This window comes from Salvelinus fontinalis, chromosome 32 (genome assembly GCF_029448725.1).
Source record: "Salvelinus fontinalis isolate EN_2023a chromosome 32, ASM2944872v1, whole genome shotgun sequence".
Classification (NCBI taxonomy): Eukaryota; Metazoa; Chordata; class Actinopteri; order Salmoniformes; family Salmonidae; genus Salvelinus; species Salvelinus fontinalis.
In genome coordinates, this window is record NC_074696.1 from 18,691,912 (window position 1) to 18,710,348 (window position 18,437).

Consider the following 18,437-nt stretch of genomic DNA (forward strand, 5'->3'; position numbering starts at 1 on the left):
TAGTCATTTTCTTCCTCCTCCTCGGACGAGGAGAGGCGAGAAGGATCGGACCAATACGCAGAGTGGTTAGTTTCCATAGTGATTTAATATAACAAAACAATATGCGATACAAAATAACAAAATAACTACTGTGACAGTCCCGTGTGGCGAAACACTAACACAAGAACAAACACCCACAAAACACACGTGAAACCCCGGCTGCCTAAGTATGATTCTCAATCAGGGACAACGATTGACAGCTGCCTCTGATTGAGAATCATACCAGGCCGAACACACAAAATCCCAACATAAAAATCACACATCGACAACCCACCCAACTCCCGCCCTGACCATACTAAATAAATACAAAAACAAGGGAAAACAGGTCAGGAACGTGACAGTAATACATGTTTGGAATCATTATACCCTCTTTATTAGCTTCCCGTAGAGCCATAAAATGTAAGGATTGGAGAGAAAGAGGAGTGTCTTAAGTGGGATGTATATAAACTGTGATGTCTGAAATGTTTTGCTGTCTGATTTCAGCTGTACAGAACCTTTGGGATGAATTAACTTGGTTAAAGCTTCTCTAGTGTTTGTGGGTTATTTACTCTGAAAAAGAAGAAACTAACAGTAGTTATCCACATATTCTAAGTTAGAGCCGTCAAGAGTAGTGATGCTGGACGGGCGGGCACGTGCGGGCAGTGATCGGTTGAAGAGCATGCATTTAGTTTTATTTGCATTTAAGAGCAGTTGGAGGCCACGGAAGGAGAGTTGTATGGCATTGAAGCTCGTCTGGAGATGAGTTAACACAGTGTCCAACGAAGGGCCAGAAGTATACAGGATGGTGTCGTCTGCGTAGAGGTGGATCAGATACAACAGGCCCTCCGATTTGACACACTGAACTCTATCAGAGAAGTAGTTGGTAAACCAGGCGAGGCAATCATTTGAGAAACCAAGGCTGAGTCTGCCAATAAGAATGTGGTGATTGACAGAGTCGAAAGCCTTGGCCAGGTCGATGAATATGGCTGCACAGTAATGTCTCTTATCGATGGCGGTTATGATATAATTTAGGGCCTTGAGCGTGGCTGAGGTGCACCCATGACCAGCTCTGACACCAGATTGCATAGCGGAGACGGTACGGTGAGATCCGAAATGGTCGGTAATCTGTTTGTTAACTTGGCTTTCGAAGACCTTAGAAAGGCAGGGTAGGATAGATATAGGTCTGTAGCAGTTTGGGTCTAGAGTGTCTCCCCTTTGAAGAGGGGGATGACCGCTGCAGCTTTCCAATCTTTGGGAATCTCAGACGATACGAAAGAGAGGTTGAACAGGCTAGTTATGGGAGTTGCAACAATTTCGGCAGATCATTTTAGAAAGAGAGGGTCCAGATTGTCTAGCCCGGCTGATTTGTAGGGGTCCAGATTTTGCAGCTCTTTCAGAACATCAGCTGTCTGGATTTGGGTGAAGGAGAAATCGGGGAGGCTTGGGCGAGTTGCTGTGGGGAATGCAGGGCTGTTGACCGGGATAGGGGTAGCCAGGAGGAAAGCATGGCCAGCAGTAGAGAAAGGCTTATTGAAATTCTCAATTATAGTGGATTTATCGGTGGTGACAGTGTTTCATAGCCTCAGTGCAGTGGGCAGCTGGGAGGAGGTGCACTTATTCTCCATGGACTTTACAGTGTCCCAGAACCTTTTTGAGTTTGTGCTTCAGGATGCAAATTTCTGATTGAAAAAGCTAGCCTTAGCTTTCCTAACTGCCTGTGTATATTGGGTCCTAACTTCCCTGAAAAGTTGCATATCACGGGGGCTATTCGATGTTAATGCAGAACGCCACAGGATGTTTTTGTGCTGGTCAATGGCATTCAGGTCTGGAGAGAACCAAGGGCTATATCTGTTCCTGGTTAAAAAAAGTGGCATGCTTATTTAAGATGGTGAGGAAGGCACTTTTAAATAATGACCAGGCATCCTCTACTGACGGGATGAGGTCAATATCCTTCCAGGATACCCGGGCCAGGTCGATTAGAAAGGCCTGCTCGCTGAAGTGTTTTAGGGAGCGTTTGACAGTGATGAGGGGTGGTCATTTGACCGCGGACCCATTACGGATGCAGGCAGTGATCGCTGAGATCTTGGTTGAAAACAGCAGAGGTATATTTGTAGGGCAAGTTGGTTAGGATGATATCTATGAGGGTGCCCATGTGTACAGATTTGGGGTTGTACCTGGTGGGTTCATTGATAATTTGTGTGAGATTGAGGGAATCAAATTTAGATTGTAGGATGGCCAGGGTGTTAAGCATGCCCCAGTTTAGGTCACCAGGCAGCACGAGCTCTGAAGATAGATGGGGGGCAATCAGTTCACATATGGTGTCCAGGGCACAGCTGGGGGTAGAGGGTGGCCTATAGCAAGCGGCAGCGGTGAGAGACTTGTTTCTGGAAAGGTGGATTTTTAAAAGTAGAAGCTCGAATTGTTTGGGTACAGACCTGGATAGTAAGACAGAACTCTGCAGTCTATCGCTGCAGTGATTGCAACTCTGCCCCCTTTGGCAGTTCTATCTTGTCAGAAAATGTTATAGTTATGGATGGAAATTTTAGGGATTTTGGTGGCCTTCCTGAGCCAGGATTCAGACACAGCTAGGACATCCGGGTTGGCGGAGTGTGCTAGGGCAGTGAATAAAATAAACTTAGGGAGGAGGCTTCTAATGTTAACATGCATGAAGCCAAGGCTTTTACGGTTACAGAAGTCAACAAATGAGAACGCCTAGGGAATAGGAGTGGAGCTAGGCACTGCAGGGCCTGGGTTAACCTCCACATCCCCAGAGGAACAGAGGAGTAGTAGGATAAGGGTACGGCTAAAGGCTAAAAGAACTGGTCGTCTAGTATGTTCAGAACAGAGAGTAAAAGGAACAGATGTCTGGGCGCGGTAGAATAGATTCAAGGCATAATGTACAGACAAAGGTATGGTAGGATGTGAATACAGTGGGGGTAAACCTGTGCATAGAGTGTTCAGTAAGGACTAAAATGTTCAGTAAGGCGTATTGAGCAGGGCTAGCGGCTCTACAGTGAAATAAGGCAATAAATACTAACCAAAACAGCAATGGACAAGACATATTGACGTTAGGGAGAGGCATGCGTAGCCGAGTAATCATGGAAGTCCAGTGAGTGGCTTCAGGCAGCTAGAGGGCCGGGGCTAGCAGCTAGCAGAAGGGCCTTAGAAGGACGTTGCGACGGAAGAAAGTCTGTTGTGGCCCCCTCGTGCTGAAAATGACGGATGATGGATCAGCAGGGCTCCGTGTGGTAAACCAAGCCAATTGGCAAAATAGGTATAGTGGCCGAAGAATTTGGGACTCTAAAGCTAACAGTCCGGTGTGCTCTAGACATCTAACGCTAGCGGGCCGTGGCTAGCAGTGCCGCGGAGCCCGTTTGAGTACCCCCTCAAGCAGATTTCGTCGGTAGTCCAGTTGTGAAAGATCGGCGGGGTTCCGTGCAAGCCATTTTTTTTGTCAAAATTAGAGTATACCCACTTCTCCAGACACAGCTACACCACTGAGTACAGCAAAGTGGTCCGATAAGCTTGCGTTGTTATTATTAGCCCCATGTGTTTTTTTCTCTAATCATAGGAGTAACAACAGGAATTGGTGCATGAGGAAGAGATAATGCAGTGTGACTTGAGTTCCACCATCAGCTGGAAGAATGTGTCCCCTTTTCTCAGCAAAGGGAGGAGGGAGAGCAGAGAGACGGTGAGTCGGGTGAGAGCTAGCCTCACCGCTGCTCCCTCCCTCCCCTCAGGCTGATCATCAGATGCAGGCCATCAGTCAAGTAAAAAAAAAAATATTATTATGCTCACTCAGCTGTGGCTCACAAGTAATACAACAAATGATCTATTATCAGTGTGATCATATACCTACATTTTTTAAATATAATAAAAAAATTGTCTGACAAGAACATTGGCAGGGCAATTCAAGCATAGCCAATATGCAGTGATAATGTATTGGGCCTAAAGCGTACTGCACAAACCTCATTGCTACAGAACTGTTTATAATTGGTTCATGTTGGATAGGCTTATGTTTTTCAAGTCATGTTTAAAAACAAACTGAGTGGTAGATCTCGGCTTGCATTTTGACTCCGAAAGAGATCCTGACTTATAAAAGGCTGGTGACCACTGACGTAGACAAATAGTCATAGCATTTTTTGTGTACTCAGGATGCCCCACTTCTGTATAGCACTTTGTGACATCTGCTGATTTAAAAAGGGCTTTATAAATAAATTATACATTTGATTGATTTAAGAAACCGGCCCTGCCTGTTTCCCATTGCTAGGGTCAGGAGTTTTACTACTACTCACTGGTCAGAAATAGAAACGTTTGCCAGCTTAATTTGACCAGTTGTTCCCTCTATGACCTCTTCCATATGTCATGATTGTAAAATGTCATCAAGTGTAAGCTTTGGTACATTTATTGTATCATATTTATCATATCTAGCTTAATTTAACACATTTTTCCCACATTTGTCTCCTCTGCATATTATCCCCTTGAGAAAATGTCCCCTTATTGTGATTGTAAAATGGGATCAAGTGTATGTTCAAAATAGCATGTGTAAATGGGATTGATGGATCACTCTGTGACAACCCTTACCTTCAGCTTGCCTGTAGTGTGGAAGTTACACAGGGTGTAGTTGGACCACGTCCTATTGGTGTCTGGGTGGCGGAACCACTGTCCTGATTCGCTACAGATCTTTGTAGCTTTTTCTGTTGAAACAATCAAGTAGGACTAATGACACATGCTACAAAACATGTTTAACACTTAGACACTTAAAGGAGTAGTTCACTATTTTACAACTTGATGTTAGATGGTTCCTCACCTTGAAAGTAGTCTATGGTAGTCTATAACACTTAAAGGTCGACTTTGGACAAAAACCGCACAAATAACGGCTTTAAACTGCATAACTTCTTAGCGCTAGGGGTCAGATGTTTTTAGATATTTTTTTTAAATAACGTGCCCAACGTAAACGGACATTTTCTCTGACCCAGATCGTAGAATATGCATATAATTTACAGATTAGGATAGAAAACACTCCAAAGTTTCCAAAACTGTCAAAATATTGTCTGTGAGTATAACACTACTTATTCTGCAGGCGAAAACCTGAGAAAATGTAACCCGGAAGTGATATTTAAAAAATAAAATCTGTGTTCCCTGGCTCGTCTATCCTCCATTTAAATGGGTATCAACCAGATTCCTTTTCCAATGGCTTCCTCAGGCTGTGACCAGGCTTTAGACATAGTTTCAGGCTTTTATTTTGAAAAATTAGCGAGATGTTTCATAAGTAGTCAGGTGTCCTCTGAATGTTTCCTTTAAAAGGGATCCGTAGCGCAGAGAAGATAATTGATCAATGCACCATCATACCAGGTAATTGAACGCAAAAATAAATACAAATAAAATGATGAATGAGATATTTGGCTACAGAAGTGCCATTTCTTACCGATCTCTACAGCTTCTGTCCAAAAACAAATCCTGTGAAATGATGTCAACACATACTGGAGGAGTTACTGGCTAGCTACAAGTGGCTAGCTTAGCTAACGAACTAGCTACGTCGGTCGCGGCGCCCATGACCAGGATGACACATCGATGAACCACCAAATGCACACCCCATATCTGTTTGAAAATTGAGAAAGAGGCGAGTTGGACCGTTTTGTGTGCCCAAAGTTGACCTTTAAACATAAACACTTAAACTGTGTGTCACGTTCCTGACCTTATTTTCCTTTGTTTAACTTTGTTTAGTTGGTCAGGACGTGAGCTGGGTGGGTAGTCTATGTTATGTGTTTCTATGTTGGGTTAAATGTGTTGCCTGATATGGTTCTCAATTAGGGGCAGGTGTTTGACGTTTCCTCTGATTGAGAACCATATTAAGGTAGGCTGTTCTCACTGTTTGTTTGTGGGTGATTGTCTTCCGTGTCAGTGTTTGTTTCCACACGGGACTGTATCGTTTGTGCTAGTCTGTACCTGTTTGTGCGTTCTTCGTGTTTTTGTAAGTTCATATGTTCAGGTCTGTCTACGTCGTTTCTTGTTTTGTAATTTTCCAAGTGTTTTTCGTGTTCGTCTTTCGTTTAATAAATTCATCATGTATTCCACCTACGCTGCATTTTGGTCCGATCCCTACACCTCCTCTTCAGACGAAGAGGAGGAAAACAGCCGTTACACTGTGCAATGTCCATAAGCTTTGCAACCTCTTGAAACCATGAATAAGGAATTAAAGGTCCAATTGCAGCCGTTGATACTGTGATATCAAATCATTTATGGGTAACAATTAAATACCTTACTGTTATTATTTTTAATTAAAATGGGCAAAAATAGCTTATTAGCAAAGAGCTATTTCTCAAGCAAGAATGTTGCTAGGACTGTCTGGGAGTGGTCTGAGTAGGTTTGGAACTCTCTTTCTTATTGGTCTAATAACTAATTTACCCCCTGGTGATGACACCAGGCAGGCCAAAACTCCATCCCATCAAAACAGGCTGAAATTTCAGGCCATCTTTTCAAACAACTAAAAAGGTTTTATCATAATTTTCACAATTTCACAGTATTATTCCAACCTCATAGTGTGAAAATGTATATAAAGCACTAGGCCTTTAAATATTATGAATATTTTAAATTCAAGACAAGTTCCAGAGTGATGCATTTATCACAATGAGTTAACAAGTCAGCATTGGAGCATCTGACCATCCAGAACTTTGACTTTATTTATTCTTGCTTGTAGTTTACAGAAAGTAAAGAAATGCAGAATTTACATAGTAAAAAATAGCATAGAAAACAAACGCACACACATAGAGACAAACAGGACACAAAAACAAACGCTTCTTATAGCCAGGACTTACCTGTGGAGTCGAAGTCAGGGAAATAGTTGGGGCAGTTCTGCCAGGTGACTGTCCCAGCTGGTGTATCATCCCAGCACAGCCAGCCATCCCAGGTCCGGTTACAGTACAGCCCTGCACCGCCAGCAACACACAACCAGACACAGCACACGAATGAACACTCACTGTGAAAACACTATGTAGCTTAGCTTAGTGAAACCAGCTGTAGGCTACATTAACCATTTGGCCACACTCGTCTGTCATCTGTCTACTGGAATAGCATGGTAATCGTAACTCTTCACAGTGACATTGTTTGGCTCTGTGATTTGTGACCGTACTTGTCTTTGTGGGTTCTTCTGATTGTGTGCTGTAACCTTGAAGTGGTTATGAAATGTATTATATTCTATTACAGCCTCCAGTATTTATTCTGCAGTAGTTTGTGTCGGGTGGCTAGGGCTAGTTGGTTATATCTGGAGTACTTCTCCTGTCTTATCCAGTTTCCTGTGTGAATTTAAGTATGCTCTCTCTAATTCTCTCCTTCTCTCTTTCTTTCTCTCTCTCGGAGGACCTGAGCCCTAGGACCATACGTCAGGACTACTGGGCATGATGACTCCTTGCTGTCCCCAGTCCACCTGGCCTTGCTGCTGTTCCAGTTTCAACTGTTCTGCCTGCAGTTATGGAACCCCTACCTGTCCCAGACCTGCTGTTTTCAACTCTTAATGATCGGCTATGAAAAGCCAACTGACATTTATTCCTGATTATTATTCGACCATGCTTGTCATTTATGAACATTTTGAACATCTTGGCTCTCTCTAATTCTCTCCTTCTCTCTTTCTTTCTCTCTCTCGGAGGAACTGAGCCTTAGGACCATACGTCAGGACTACCGGGTATGATGACTCCTTGCTGTCCCCAGTCCACCTGGCCTTGCTGCTGTCCCAGTTTCAACTGTTCTGCCTGCGGTTATGGAACCCCTACCTGTCCCAGACCTGCTGTTTTCAACTCTTAATTATCGGCTATGAAAAGCCAACTGACATTTATTCCTGATTATTATTTGACCATGCTTGTCATTTATGAACATTTTGAACATCTTGGCCATGTTCTGTTATAATCTCCACCCGGCACAGCCAGAAGAGGACTGGCCACCCCTCATAGCCTGGTTCCTCTCTAGGTTTCTTCCTAGGTTTTGGCCTTTCTAGGGAGTTTTTCCTAGCCACCGTGCTTCTACACCTGCATTGCTTGCTGTTTGGGGTTTTAGGCTGGGTTTCTGTACAGCACTTCGAGATATTAGCTGATGTACGAAGGGCTATATAAAATAAACTTGATTGATTGATTGATAATTCTTATCTGGAATAATCACACACTCTGAGTTTGTATTATTATACACCTTTTAAACCAATACGTTTTTCTGACAACTTTAGCATCCAGTCAACTTTTTGCCGACTTTTCTTTATAAAAGATATTGCCGGTTACAAAGCCTCTACTTTTATTTCCGACAAACTACCTAGTCATGATTGAGGAAAAGTTCTGCCTACTATAAAATGTATCCGTAATGCTGTGGTGGCATTGGCAAGCACTACGCCAGGCCCGGGCAAAGACCGGCCCGGGGGCCGTATGCGGCCACGACCCACGATCTGATTCAATATGTACTGCTATGTACTGTCCCACAAAATTGCTAAACATAGCAAGCCATTCGTTGAAGGGGAATTCATTAAAGAATGTTTAATTGACTCTGCAGCAATAATTTGCCCCGACATGAAAGAGCTGTTTGAAAATGTTTTCCTGTCAAGACGAACAGTGACACGGCATGTTGAGGACATCGCAGAGAATATGGAACAACAGTTGAAAGACGAGGTAAAGGATTTCACCTATTTCTCCTTGGCCCTGGATGAGACCAGTGATGCACGTGACACGGCACAGTTGTTGATATTCTTACGAGGCATAACCCCAGACTTTGAAATTACAGGGGAGCTTGCTTCAGTGCAGCCAAGAGCACAACCACAGGGAAAGATTTCTTGGAGGAGGTTAATAAGTGTGTGTCAAAGCTGGGACTGACTTTTGAAAGTTATCCAGTGTGACCACTGATGGGTGCCCAGGAAAAAACGTTGGCCTTTTGAAAAGGATAGAAGATCAGGTAGCTGAGCTGAACCCAGATCAGAAAATTATTTTCCTGCATTGCATTATTCATCAGGAGGTGCTCTGTAAATGAGCCATGTTGTGGATACAGTCCCTAAAGTGGTCAACTTCATAAGAGCAAAATCTTTAAACCACAGGCAGTTTGTCTCACTGTTGGAAGAGACAGCGTCGGGTCATGCAGATCTCCCCTACCACACAAACGTGAGATGGCTGAGTTTGGGGAAGGGGCTTAAAAGTCAGAGATGGCTGAGTTTTTGCAAATGAAAGGAAAACATGTGGAGTTTTCTCATCATTTTGAGGATTTCAAAGTGTTGGTGTTGGGTATTTTCCAGAACATGTGTGCTCATTTCAGAGGAGCCAGCAAGAGTAGTGCTCTCTATATGTGCTCTGGGTCATTAGACACCATTAGATATTAGATATGTCTGGGGAGTGGATATGACTGTTGTACCAGTGATATGGCCTAATATTTACTGTTGCCATGGTTACGCCTATTGGGAATTTTCCAGAACATGTCTGTTAATTTCAGAGGAGTTAGCAGGATGACGTGTCTGTTAATTTCAGAGGAGATAGCAGGATGACATGTCTGTTAATTTCAGAGGAGTTAGCAGGATGACATGTATGTTAATTTTGAACTATTGCGATGGCTTTAATGTTTCCATGCCCTAACATGAAACCAAACTAAAATTAGTGCAAGGCAAAAAGATAACGGTGGCTAAATGCCAGAGGGGATGAATCATTAACATAAAAAGGAGTTACTATGTCTGTGATGTAAGGAGGAAAAATGTAAAAGAAGTGTGAAACTCTAGCGCCTGATGAAGATATTCTCAATGTAAAACTCTAACGCCTGATGAAGATACTCTCAATGTAAAACTCTACAGCCTGATGAAGATACTCTCAATGTAAAACTCTAGCGCCTGATGAAGATATTCTCAATGTAAAACTCTATCGCCTGATGAAGATATTCTCAATGTAAAACTCTAGCGCCTGATGAAGATATTCTCAATGTAAAACTCTAGCACCTGATGAAGATACTCTCAATGTAAAACTCTAGCGCCTGATGAAGATACTCTCAATGTAAAACTCTAGCACCTGATGAAGATACTCTCAATGTAAAACTCTAGCGCCTGATGAAAATACTCTCAATGTAAAACTCTAGCGCCTGATGAAGATACTCTCAATGTAAAACTCTAGCGCCTGATGAAGATACTCTCAATGTAAAACTCTAGCGCCTGATGAAGATACTCTCAATGTAAAACTCTAACGCCTGATGAAGATACTCTCAATGTAAAACTCTAGCGCCTGATGAAGATACTCTCAATGTAAAACTCTAGCACCTGATGAAGATACTCTCAATGTAAAACTCTAGCGCCTGATGAAGATATTCTCAATGTAAAACTCTAGCGCCTGATGAAGATATTCTCAATGTAAAACTCTAGCACCTGATGAAGATACTCTCAATGTAAAACTCTAGCGCCTGATGAAGATATTCTCAATGTAAAACTCTAGCGCCTGATGAAGATATTCTCAATGTAAAACTCTAGCGCCTGATGAAGATACTCTCAATGTAAAACTCTAGCGCCTGATGAAGATACTCTCAATGTAAAACTCTAGCGCCTGATGAAGATACTCTCAATGCAAAACTCTAGCGCCTGATGAAGATATTCTCAATGTAAAACTCTAGCGCCTGATGAAGATACTCTCAATGTAAAACTCTAGCGCCTGATGAAGATACTCTCAATGTAAAACTCTAGCGCCTGATGAAGATTTTCTCAATGTAAAACTCTAACGCCTGATGAAGATACTCTCAATGTAAAACTCTAGCACCTGATGAAGATACTCTCAATGTAAAACTCTAGCGCCTGATGAAGATATTCTCAATGTAAAACTCTAACGCCTGATGAAGATATTCTCAATGTAAAACTCTAGCGCCTGATGAAGATATTCTCAATGTAAAACTCTAGCGCCTGATGAAGATACTCTCAATGTAAAACTCTAGCGCCTGATGAAGATACTCTCAATGTAAAACTCTAGCGCCTGATGAAGATATTCTCAATGTAAAACTCTAGCGCCTGATGAAGATATTCTCAATGTAAAACTCTAGCGCCTGATGAAGATATTCTCAATGTAAAACTCTAGCGCCTGATGAAGATATTCTCAATGTAAAACTCTAGCGCCTGATGAAGATACTCTCAATGTAAAACTCTAGCGCCTGATGAAGATACTCTCAATGTAAAACTCTAGCGCCTGATGAAGATACTCTCAATGCAAAACTCTAGCGCCTGATGAAGATATTCTCAATGTAAAACTCTAGCGCCTGATGAAGATACTCTCAATGTAAAACTCTAGCGCCTGATGAAGATTTTCTCAATGTAAAACTCTAACGCCTGATGAAGATACTCTCAATGTAAAACTCTAGCGCCTGATGAAGATACTCTCAATGTAAAACTCTAGCGCCTGATGAAGATATTCTCAATGTAAAACTCTAACGCCTGATGAAGATATTCTCAATGTAAAACTCTAGCGCCTGATGAAGATATTCTCAATGTAAAACTCTAACGCCTGATGAAGATATTCTCAATGTAAAACTCTAGCGCCTGATGAAGATACTCTCAATGTAAAACTCTAGCGCCTGATGAAGATATTCTCAATGTAAAACTCTAGCGCCTGATGAAGATATTCTCAATGTAAAACTCTAGCGCCTGATGAAGATATTCTCAATGTAAAACTCTAGCGCCTGATGAAAATATTCTCAATGTAAAACTCTAACGCCTGATGAAGATATTCTCAATGTAAAACTCTAGCGCCTGATGAAGATATTCTCAATGTAAAACTCTAGCGCCTGATGAAGATATTCTCAATGTAAAACTCTAGCGCCTGATGAAGATATTCTCAATGTAAAACTCTAGCGCCTGATGAAGATTTTCTCAATGTAAAACTCTAACGCCTGATGAAGATACTCTCAATGTAAAACTCTAGCGCCTGATGAAGATACTCTCAATGTAAAACTCTAGCGCCTGATGAAGATACTCTCAATGTAAAACTCTAGCGCCTGATGAAGATACTCTCAATGTAAAACTCTAGCGCCTGATGAAGATATTCTCAATGTAAAACTCTAACGCCTGATGAAGATATTCTCAATGTAAAACTCTAGCGCCTGATGAAGATATTCTCAATGTAAAACTCTAACGCCTGATGAAGATATTCTCAATGTAAAACTCTAGCGCCTGATGAAGATACTCTCAATGTAAAACTCTAGCGCCTGATGAAGATATTCTCAATGTAAAACTCTAGCGCCTGATGAAGATATTCTCAATGTAAAACTCTAGCGCCTGATGAAGATATTCTCAATGTAAAACTCTAGCGCCTGATGAAGATATTCTCAATGTAAAACTCTAACGCCTGATGAAGATATTCTCAATGTAAAACTCTAGCGCCTGATGAAGATATTCTCAATGTAAAACTCTAGCGCCTGATGAAGATATTCTCAATGTAAAACTCTAGCGCCTGATGAAGATATTCTCAATGTAAAACTCTAGCGCCTGATGAAGATTTTCTCAATGTAAAACTCTAACGCCTGATGAAGATACTCTCAATGTAAAACTCTAGCGCCTGATGAAGATACTCTCAATGTAAAACTCTAGCGCCTGATGAAGATATTCTCAATGTAAAACTCTAGCGCCTGATGAAGATATTCTCAATGTAAAACTCTAGCGCCTGATGAAGATATTCTCAATGTAAAACTCTAGCGCCTGCTCCCTAACAAGGCAGCGTGAGGAAAGAAATGAAACGCGGATGAAAAAAGTATAGACTTGGGCTCTGTTTCAAAATATCACTTTTTTTATATGATAACGTTTCCACACGTTGCCACGACGCAAGTTGTATGGGAAACATATTAGCAGTATTTTATTCTGTTATATTTCATTATATTCTTAGCCTACTATAAAATATGTGTATTGACTGTGATCAGCGTAGCCTAAGTGTATCTTGTCTGTTTAATGAACAAAATAACTAGAGTTCCTGTGTATGGCACAGCCACATATCATATAGACTGCACAGACCAGTAACATAATTCAACTCAAAATATTTCATTCTATTCTTTTGAAAACACATTTCATTAGTCTTATATTGTTTCTCATGACCTGAGTATTTTCTCAATGGATTTATTCAAATAGACACCCACCCACATCTGTATACCACTACTACCACTCCTCACCGGCATGTGCACTGGAGGTATAAAAAGAATGTGCACTGGAGGTATAAAAGGAATGTGCACTGGAGGTATAAAATGAATGTGCACTGGATGTATAAAAGGATGTGCACTGGAGGTATAAAAGGAATGTGCACTGGAGGTATAAAAGCATGTGCACTGGAGGTATAAAATGAATGTGTACTGGATGTATACAAGGCATGTGCACTGGAGGTTTAAAAGGAATGTGCACTGGAGGTATAAAAGGAATGTGCACTGGAGGTATAAAAAGCATGTGCACTGAAGGTATAAAAGGCATGTACACTGGAGGTTTAAAAGGAATGTGCACTGGAGATTTAAAAGGCATGTGCACTGGAGGTATAAAAGGCATGTGCACTGGAGGTATAAAAGGCTGTGCACTGGAGGTATAAAAGGCATGTGCACTGGAACTGGAGGTATAAAAGGAATGTGCTCCGGAGGTATAAAAGGAATGTGCACTGGAGGTATAAAAGAAATGTGCACTGGAGGTTTTTAAAAGGCATGTGCACTGGAACTGGAGGTATAAAAGGAATGTGCACCGGAGGTATAAAAGGAATGTGCACTGGAGGTATAAAAGGAATGTGCACTGGAGGTTTTTAAAAGGAATGTGCACTGGAGGTTTTTTAAAGGAATGTAAACTGGAGGTATAAAAGGCATGTGCACTGGAACTGGAGGTATAAAAGGAATGTGCACTGGAGGTATAAAAGGAATGTGCACTGGAGGTATAAAAGGAATGTGTACTGGAGGTTTAAAGGGAATGTGCACTGGAGGTATAAAAGGAATGTGCACTGGAGGTATAAAAGGAATGTGCACTGGAGGTATAAAGGAATGTGCACTGGAGGTATAAAAGGAATGTGCACTGGAGGTATTAAAGGAATGTGCACTGGAGGTATTAAAGGAATGTGCACTGGAGGTATACAAGGCATGTGCACTGGAGGTATAAAAGGCATGTGCACTGGAGGTATAAAAGGCATGTGCACTGGAGGTATAAAAGGCATGTGCACTGGAACTGGAGGTATAAAAGGAATGTGCACCGGATGTATAAAAGGAATGTGTACTGGAGGTATAAAAGGAATGTGCACTGGAGGTATAAAAGGAATGTGCACTGGAGGTATAAAAGGAATGTGCACTGGAGGTATACAAGGAATGTGCACTGGAGGTATAAAAGGAATGTGCACTGGAGGTATAAAAAGCATATGCAGGCAAAAATGCAATTTTTTTTACAGGCAAAATCCCATAAATCCTATGTGAAAGCGGAATTAGAGTAGCGCACATCATCACTACCTGATTTGTTATACGGCTGGTCTCTGTTCATCTTCTCAAAGCATTTGTATTGACCGTCGATGATCTTCTTCCTCTCCTCCTCCTCCTGACTGACCCTGGGGCTGACTGGAGTCTCCACAGTGGGCTCTAGCAGACCATGAGGAGTCACCTTCTGGCTGACTGGAGTCTCCACAGTGGGCTCCACAGACCCTGGCTCTAGCAGACCATGGGGAGTCACCTTCTGGGGAAGAACCACATGTAACGGGACAGACACCATAAAGAAACACACACAATACAGTATGAGGATTTCTACTTGTCAACAGGGAACAGTAACAGTGATTACCAAGACACAGATAGATGGAATACAGCGTGAGGATTTCTACTTGTCAACAGGGAACAATAACAGTGATTACCAAGACACAGATAGATGGAATACAGCGTGAGGATTGGCACCCTATTCACTAAAAAATGCAATACTTTAGACCAGGGCCCATAGGGTTCTGGTCCAAAGTAGTGGACTTTATAGGGACTATGGTGCCATTTTGGATGCATTGCCTGTCCCAGACAGACCTGTACTGTTTTGTCCATTAATCAACTGAGAACGAATCAATCTCCAATTACCTTTAACTTTTCCTTGGAGAACGTCAGACATTTGGACCAGGTCTTATTAATGAAGGGACTTTGGACCCAATTACCAGATTCATCACAATATTTTGACACTTTTCCTGCAAAAAAATAAACACTTCATGGTAATTGTTAGCGATATAATTTCAGCAATGAGTAATGGTGATTTGGCAGCTGCTGAATCCATCATCAATCCATCACTGAATCCATCATTGTCACATGAAGCCGCTGCTATAGCTACACTGACTGGACTGTAATATCAACTGTAGAGGCAATAGTTACCCACTGAGCACAGACGTCAGTTCAACACCTAGTTTGGATTTACATTTGGTTGAGTTGTCAACTAACGTGAATTCAACGTGAAAATAACAAAACATTTCACTATGTCATTAGGTTAGAAGCTGGATGAAAAAAATCTGAAATGCCTTCACAGTGATGATTTTTAAAAAATCCTATCAGTTATTTTTTTTACACGACGTGGAAACAACGTTGATTCAACCAGTTTGTGCCGTGTCGGTAGTTTTTTCTCTCTCATTTTGCTGTCATATAAATGTTGCTATTTGTAACGCAGATTGCCCCTTTAAGTGTTATTCTGTTTGTCCTCATTACTCAATTGAGCATCACTGCATTCCATAACACTGAGAGCCAGCTCCTTATCATTCAACTAATTCACCACCAAAGCTAGAAAAACACTTAAGATATAAGTTATGAGCATCACATAACACTTTAATATACCAGACTTGGGGAAACTCTTCCCTGCTCTAATCACTAAAGCGTAAGTTGAATCTTCTATTGGATAATGACTGAGATCACGATGTTCCCTGTCTGTAAGCACGCTAACCCAGCAGCCTGTCCTCCCCCAGCAGCTAATCAACGGTTCTGTACATAAAACCCAGCTGAGCTATCCAAGACAGCTTGCTTCAACAGAACAAAAGAAGAGTGAAATAATTAGATCAATTGTTGCATCACTAGTGATTAACAATCTATATACTCTACACTCATTAGTCCAACTCTCATTGCAGTCATTGTGTCACTGGTCAGACTGGTCAGATAAGTACCTGTATTCAAAAAGCATCTCAGAGTAGGAGTGCTGATCTAGGATCAGTTTTGCCTTTTAGATCACATTCCATAAGAGTACATGGACAGGGAGGACCTGATCCTAGATTGATGTTTGATACAGATCTAGGACCAGTTCCCCCCTGTCCATATAATCTGATCCTAGATCCTAGATCAGAACTTGAGTGTAAGATGCTACATTGTCATTCCTATAGAGACTATTGGTCAAAATTATCTCTATAATCTACCTGTGACTTGGCCAATTCCCTCTGCAGAAATTGGATCATTTATCAGTATGCGGTCTTACCAGTGGTGTCCAGGCCGGGGTAGTATGGGCAGTTCTGTGTGGCGTAGGTCCCCACCGGAGTCTCGTCCCAACATAACAAGCCATCCCACATACGACTACAGAACACACCTACGTTAGGGAGAATTACTGTTTAATATCTTTAACTAGCTGTTCATTAATAACACTTCAGGCTACCTCCATATTGCTGAACCATGTGCTAACGATTCATGTCTAACCCTATTATTTACAGTACCAGTCAAAAGTTTGGACACACCTACTCATTCAAGGGTTTTTCTTTATTTTTAATATTTTCTACATTGTAGAATAACAGTGAAGACATCAAACTATGAAATAACGCCTATGGAATCATGTAGTACCCCAAATAGTGTTAAACAAATCAAAATACATTTTATATTTGAAATTCTTCAAAGTAGCCACCCTTTGCCTTAATGACAGCTTTACACACTCTTGGCATTCTCTCAACCAGCTTCACCTGGAATGCTTTTCCAACAGTCTTGAAGGAGTTCCCACATATGCTGAGAACTTGTTGACTGCTTTTCCTTCACTCTGCGGTCCAACTCATCCCAAACCATCTCAATTGGGATGAGGTCGGGTGATTGTGGAGGCCAGGTCATCTGATGCAGCACTCCATCACTCTCCTTCTTGGTCAAATAGCCCTGACACAGCCTGGAGGTGTGTTTTGGGTCATTGTCCTGTTGAAAAACAAATGACAGTCCCACTAAGCGCAAACCAGATGGGATGGCGTATCGCTGCAGAATGCTGTGATAGCCATGCTGGTTAAGTCTGCCTTGAATTCTAAATAAATCACTGACATTGTCACCAGCAAAGCACTCCCACACCATCACACCTCCTCCTCCATGCTTCACGGTGGGAACCGCACATGCAGAGATCATCTGTTCACCTACTCTGTGCCTCACAAAGACACAGTGGTTGGAACCAAAAATCTTCCATTTGGACTCATCAGACCAAAGGACAGATTTCCACCGGTCTAATGTCCATTGCTCGTGTTTCTTGGCCCAAGCAAGTCTCTTCTTATTATTGGTGTCCTTTAGTAGTGGTTTCTTTGCAGCAATTCGACCATGAAGGTCTGATTCACACAGTCTCCTCTGAACAGTTGATGTTGAGATGTGTCTGTTACTTGAACTCTGTGAAGCATTTATTTGACCTGCAATTTCTGAGGCTGATAACTCTAATGAACTTATTCTCTGCAGCAGAGGTAACTCTGGGTCTTGCTTTCCTGTGGTGGTCCTCATGAGAGCAAGTTTCATCATAGCGCTTGATGTTTTTTTTGACTGCACTTGAAGAAACTTTCAAAGTTCTTGACATTTTCCATATTGACAGACCTTCATGTCTTAAAGTAATGATGAACTGTCGTTCCTCTTTGCTTATTTGAGCTGTTCTTCCATAATATGGACTTGGTCTTTTACCAAATAGGGCTATTTTCTGTATACCACCCCTAACTTGTCACAATACAACTGATTGGCTCAAATTCATTAAGAAGAAAAGAATTCCACAATTCAACTTTTAACAAGGCACACCTGTTAATTGAATTGCATTCCAGGTGACTACATCATGAAGCTGGTTGAGATAATACCAGAGTGTGCAAGCTGTCATCAATGCAGTGCGGTTGTAAACCATTTCAACTGGGGGGGCTGGGGCCAGTTGTAATGTTAGAGGGGCCAGTTACATTAGACGTTATTGTTGTCATATTGTTTTCTTCACTGCATTGCAGGCATTAGCAGGCAAAAGACCATGTTCATAATCATCATTAATAATGGATGTAAAAAAAAATAACGATAGCAAAAATGAGTTATGTAAAAATTACTTCACACTCCACATTTAGGGGGTCCAAAATTGTTCTCACATGGGCAATGCCCCCCCCCCCCCCCCCCCCCCCCCAGAAACGCTAGTGCATCAATGCAAAGGGTGGCTACTTTGAAGAATCTAAAATATATTTTGATTTAACACCTTTTTGGTTACTACATGATTCCATATGTGTTATTTCATAGTTTTGATG

The 18,437-nt window shown here is 41.7% G+C and overlaps 1 protein-coding gene across 3 annotated transcripts in view; it reads right to left on the reverse strand.

Moving 5' to 3' along the window:
• The window catches only part of LOC129830831 (calcitonin gene-related peptide type 1 receptor-like), a 98,262-nt gene that overhangs the window by 37,995 nt on the left and 41,830 nt on the right, over positions 1 to 18,437 (reverse strand). For 2 of the 3 annotated variants that reach the window (XM_055893596.1, XM_055893598.1), the window contains 5 exons: positions 16,421 to 16,528; positions 15,055 to 15,158; positions 14,455 to 14,674; positions 6,837 to 6,947; positions 4,603 to 4,715 (listed from right to left, as the gene is read on the reverse strand). In XM_055893596.1, coding sequence (XP_055749571.1) covers positions 4,603 to 4,715; positions 6,837 to 6,947; positions 14,455 to 14,674; positions 15,055 to 15,158; positions 16,421 to 16,528 — 656 coding nt within the window. The remainder of the gene's footprint in view (positions 1 to 4,602; positions 4,716 to 6,836; positions 6,948 to 14,454; positions 14,675 to 15,054; positions 15,159 to 16,420; positions 16,529 to 18,437) is intronic. The other variant, XM_055893597.1, reaches the window with a different exon arrangement.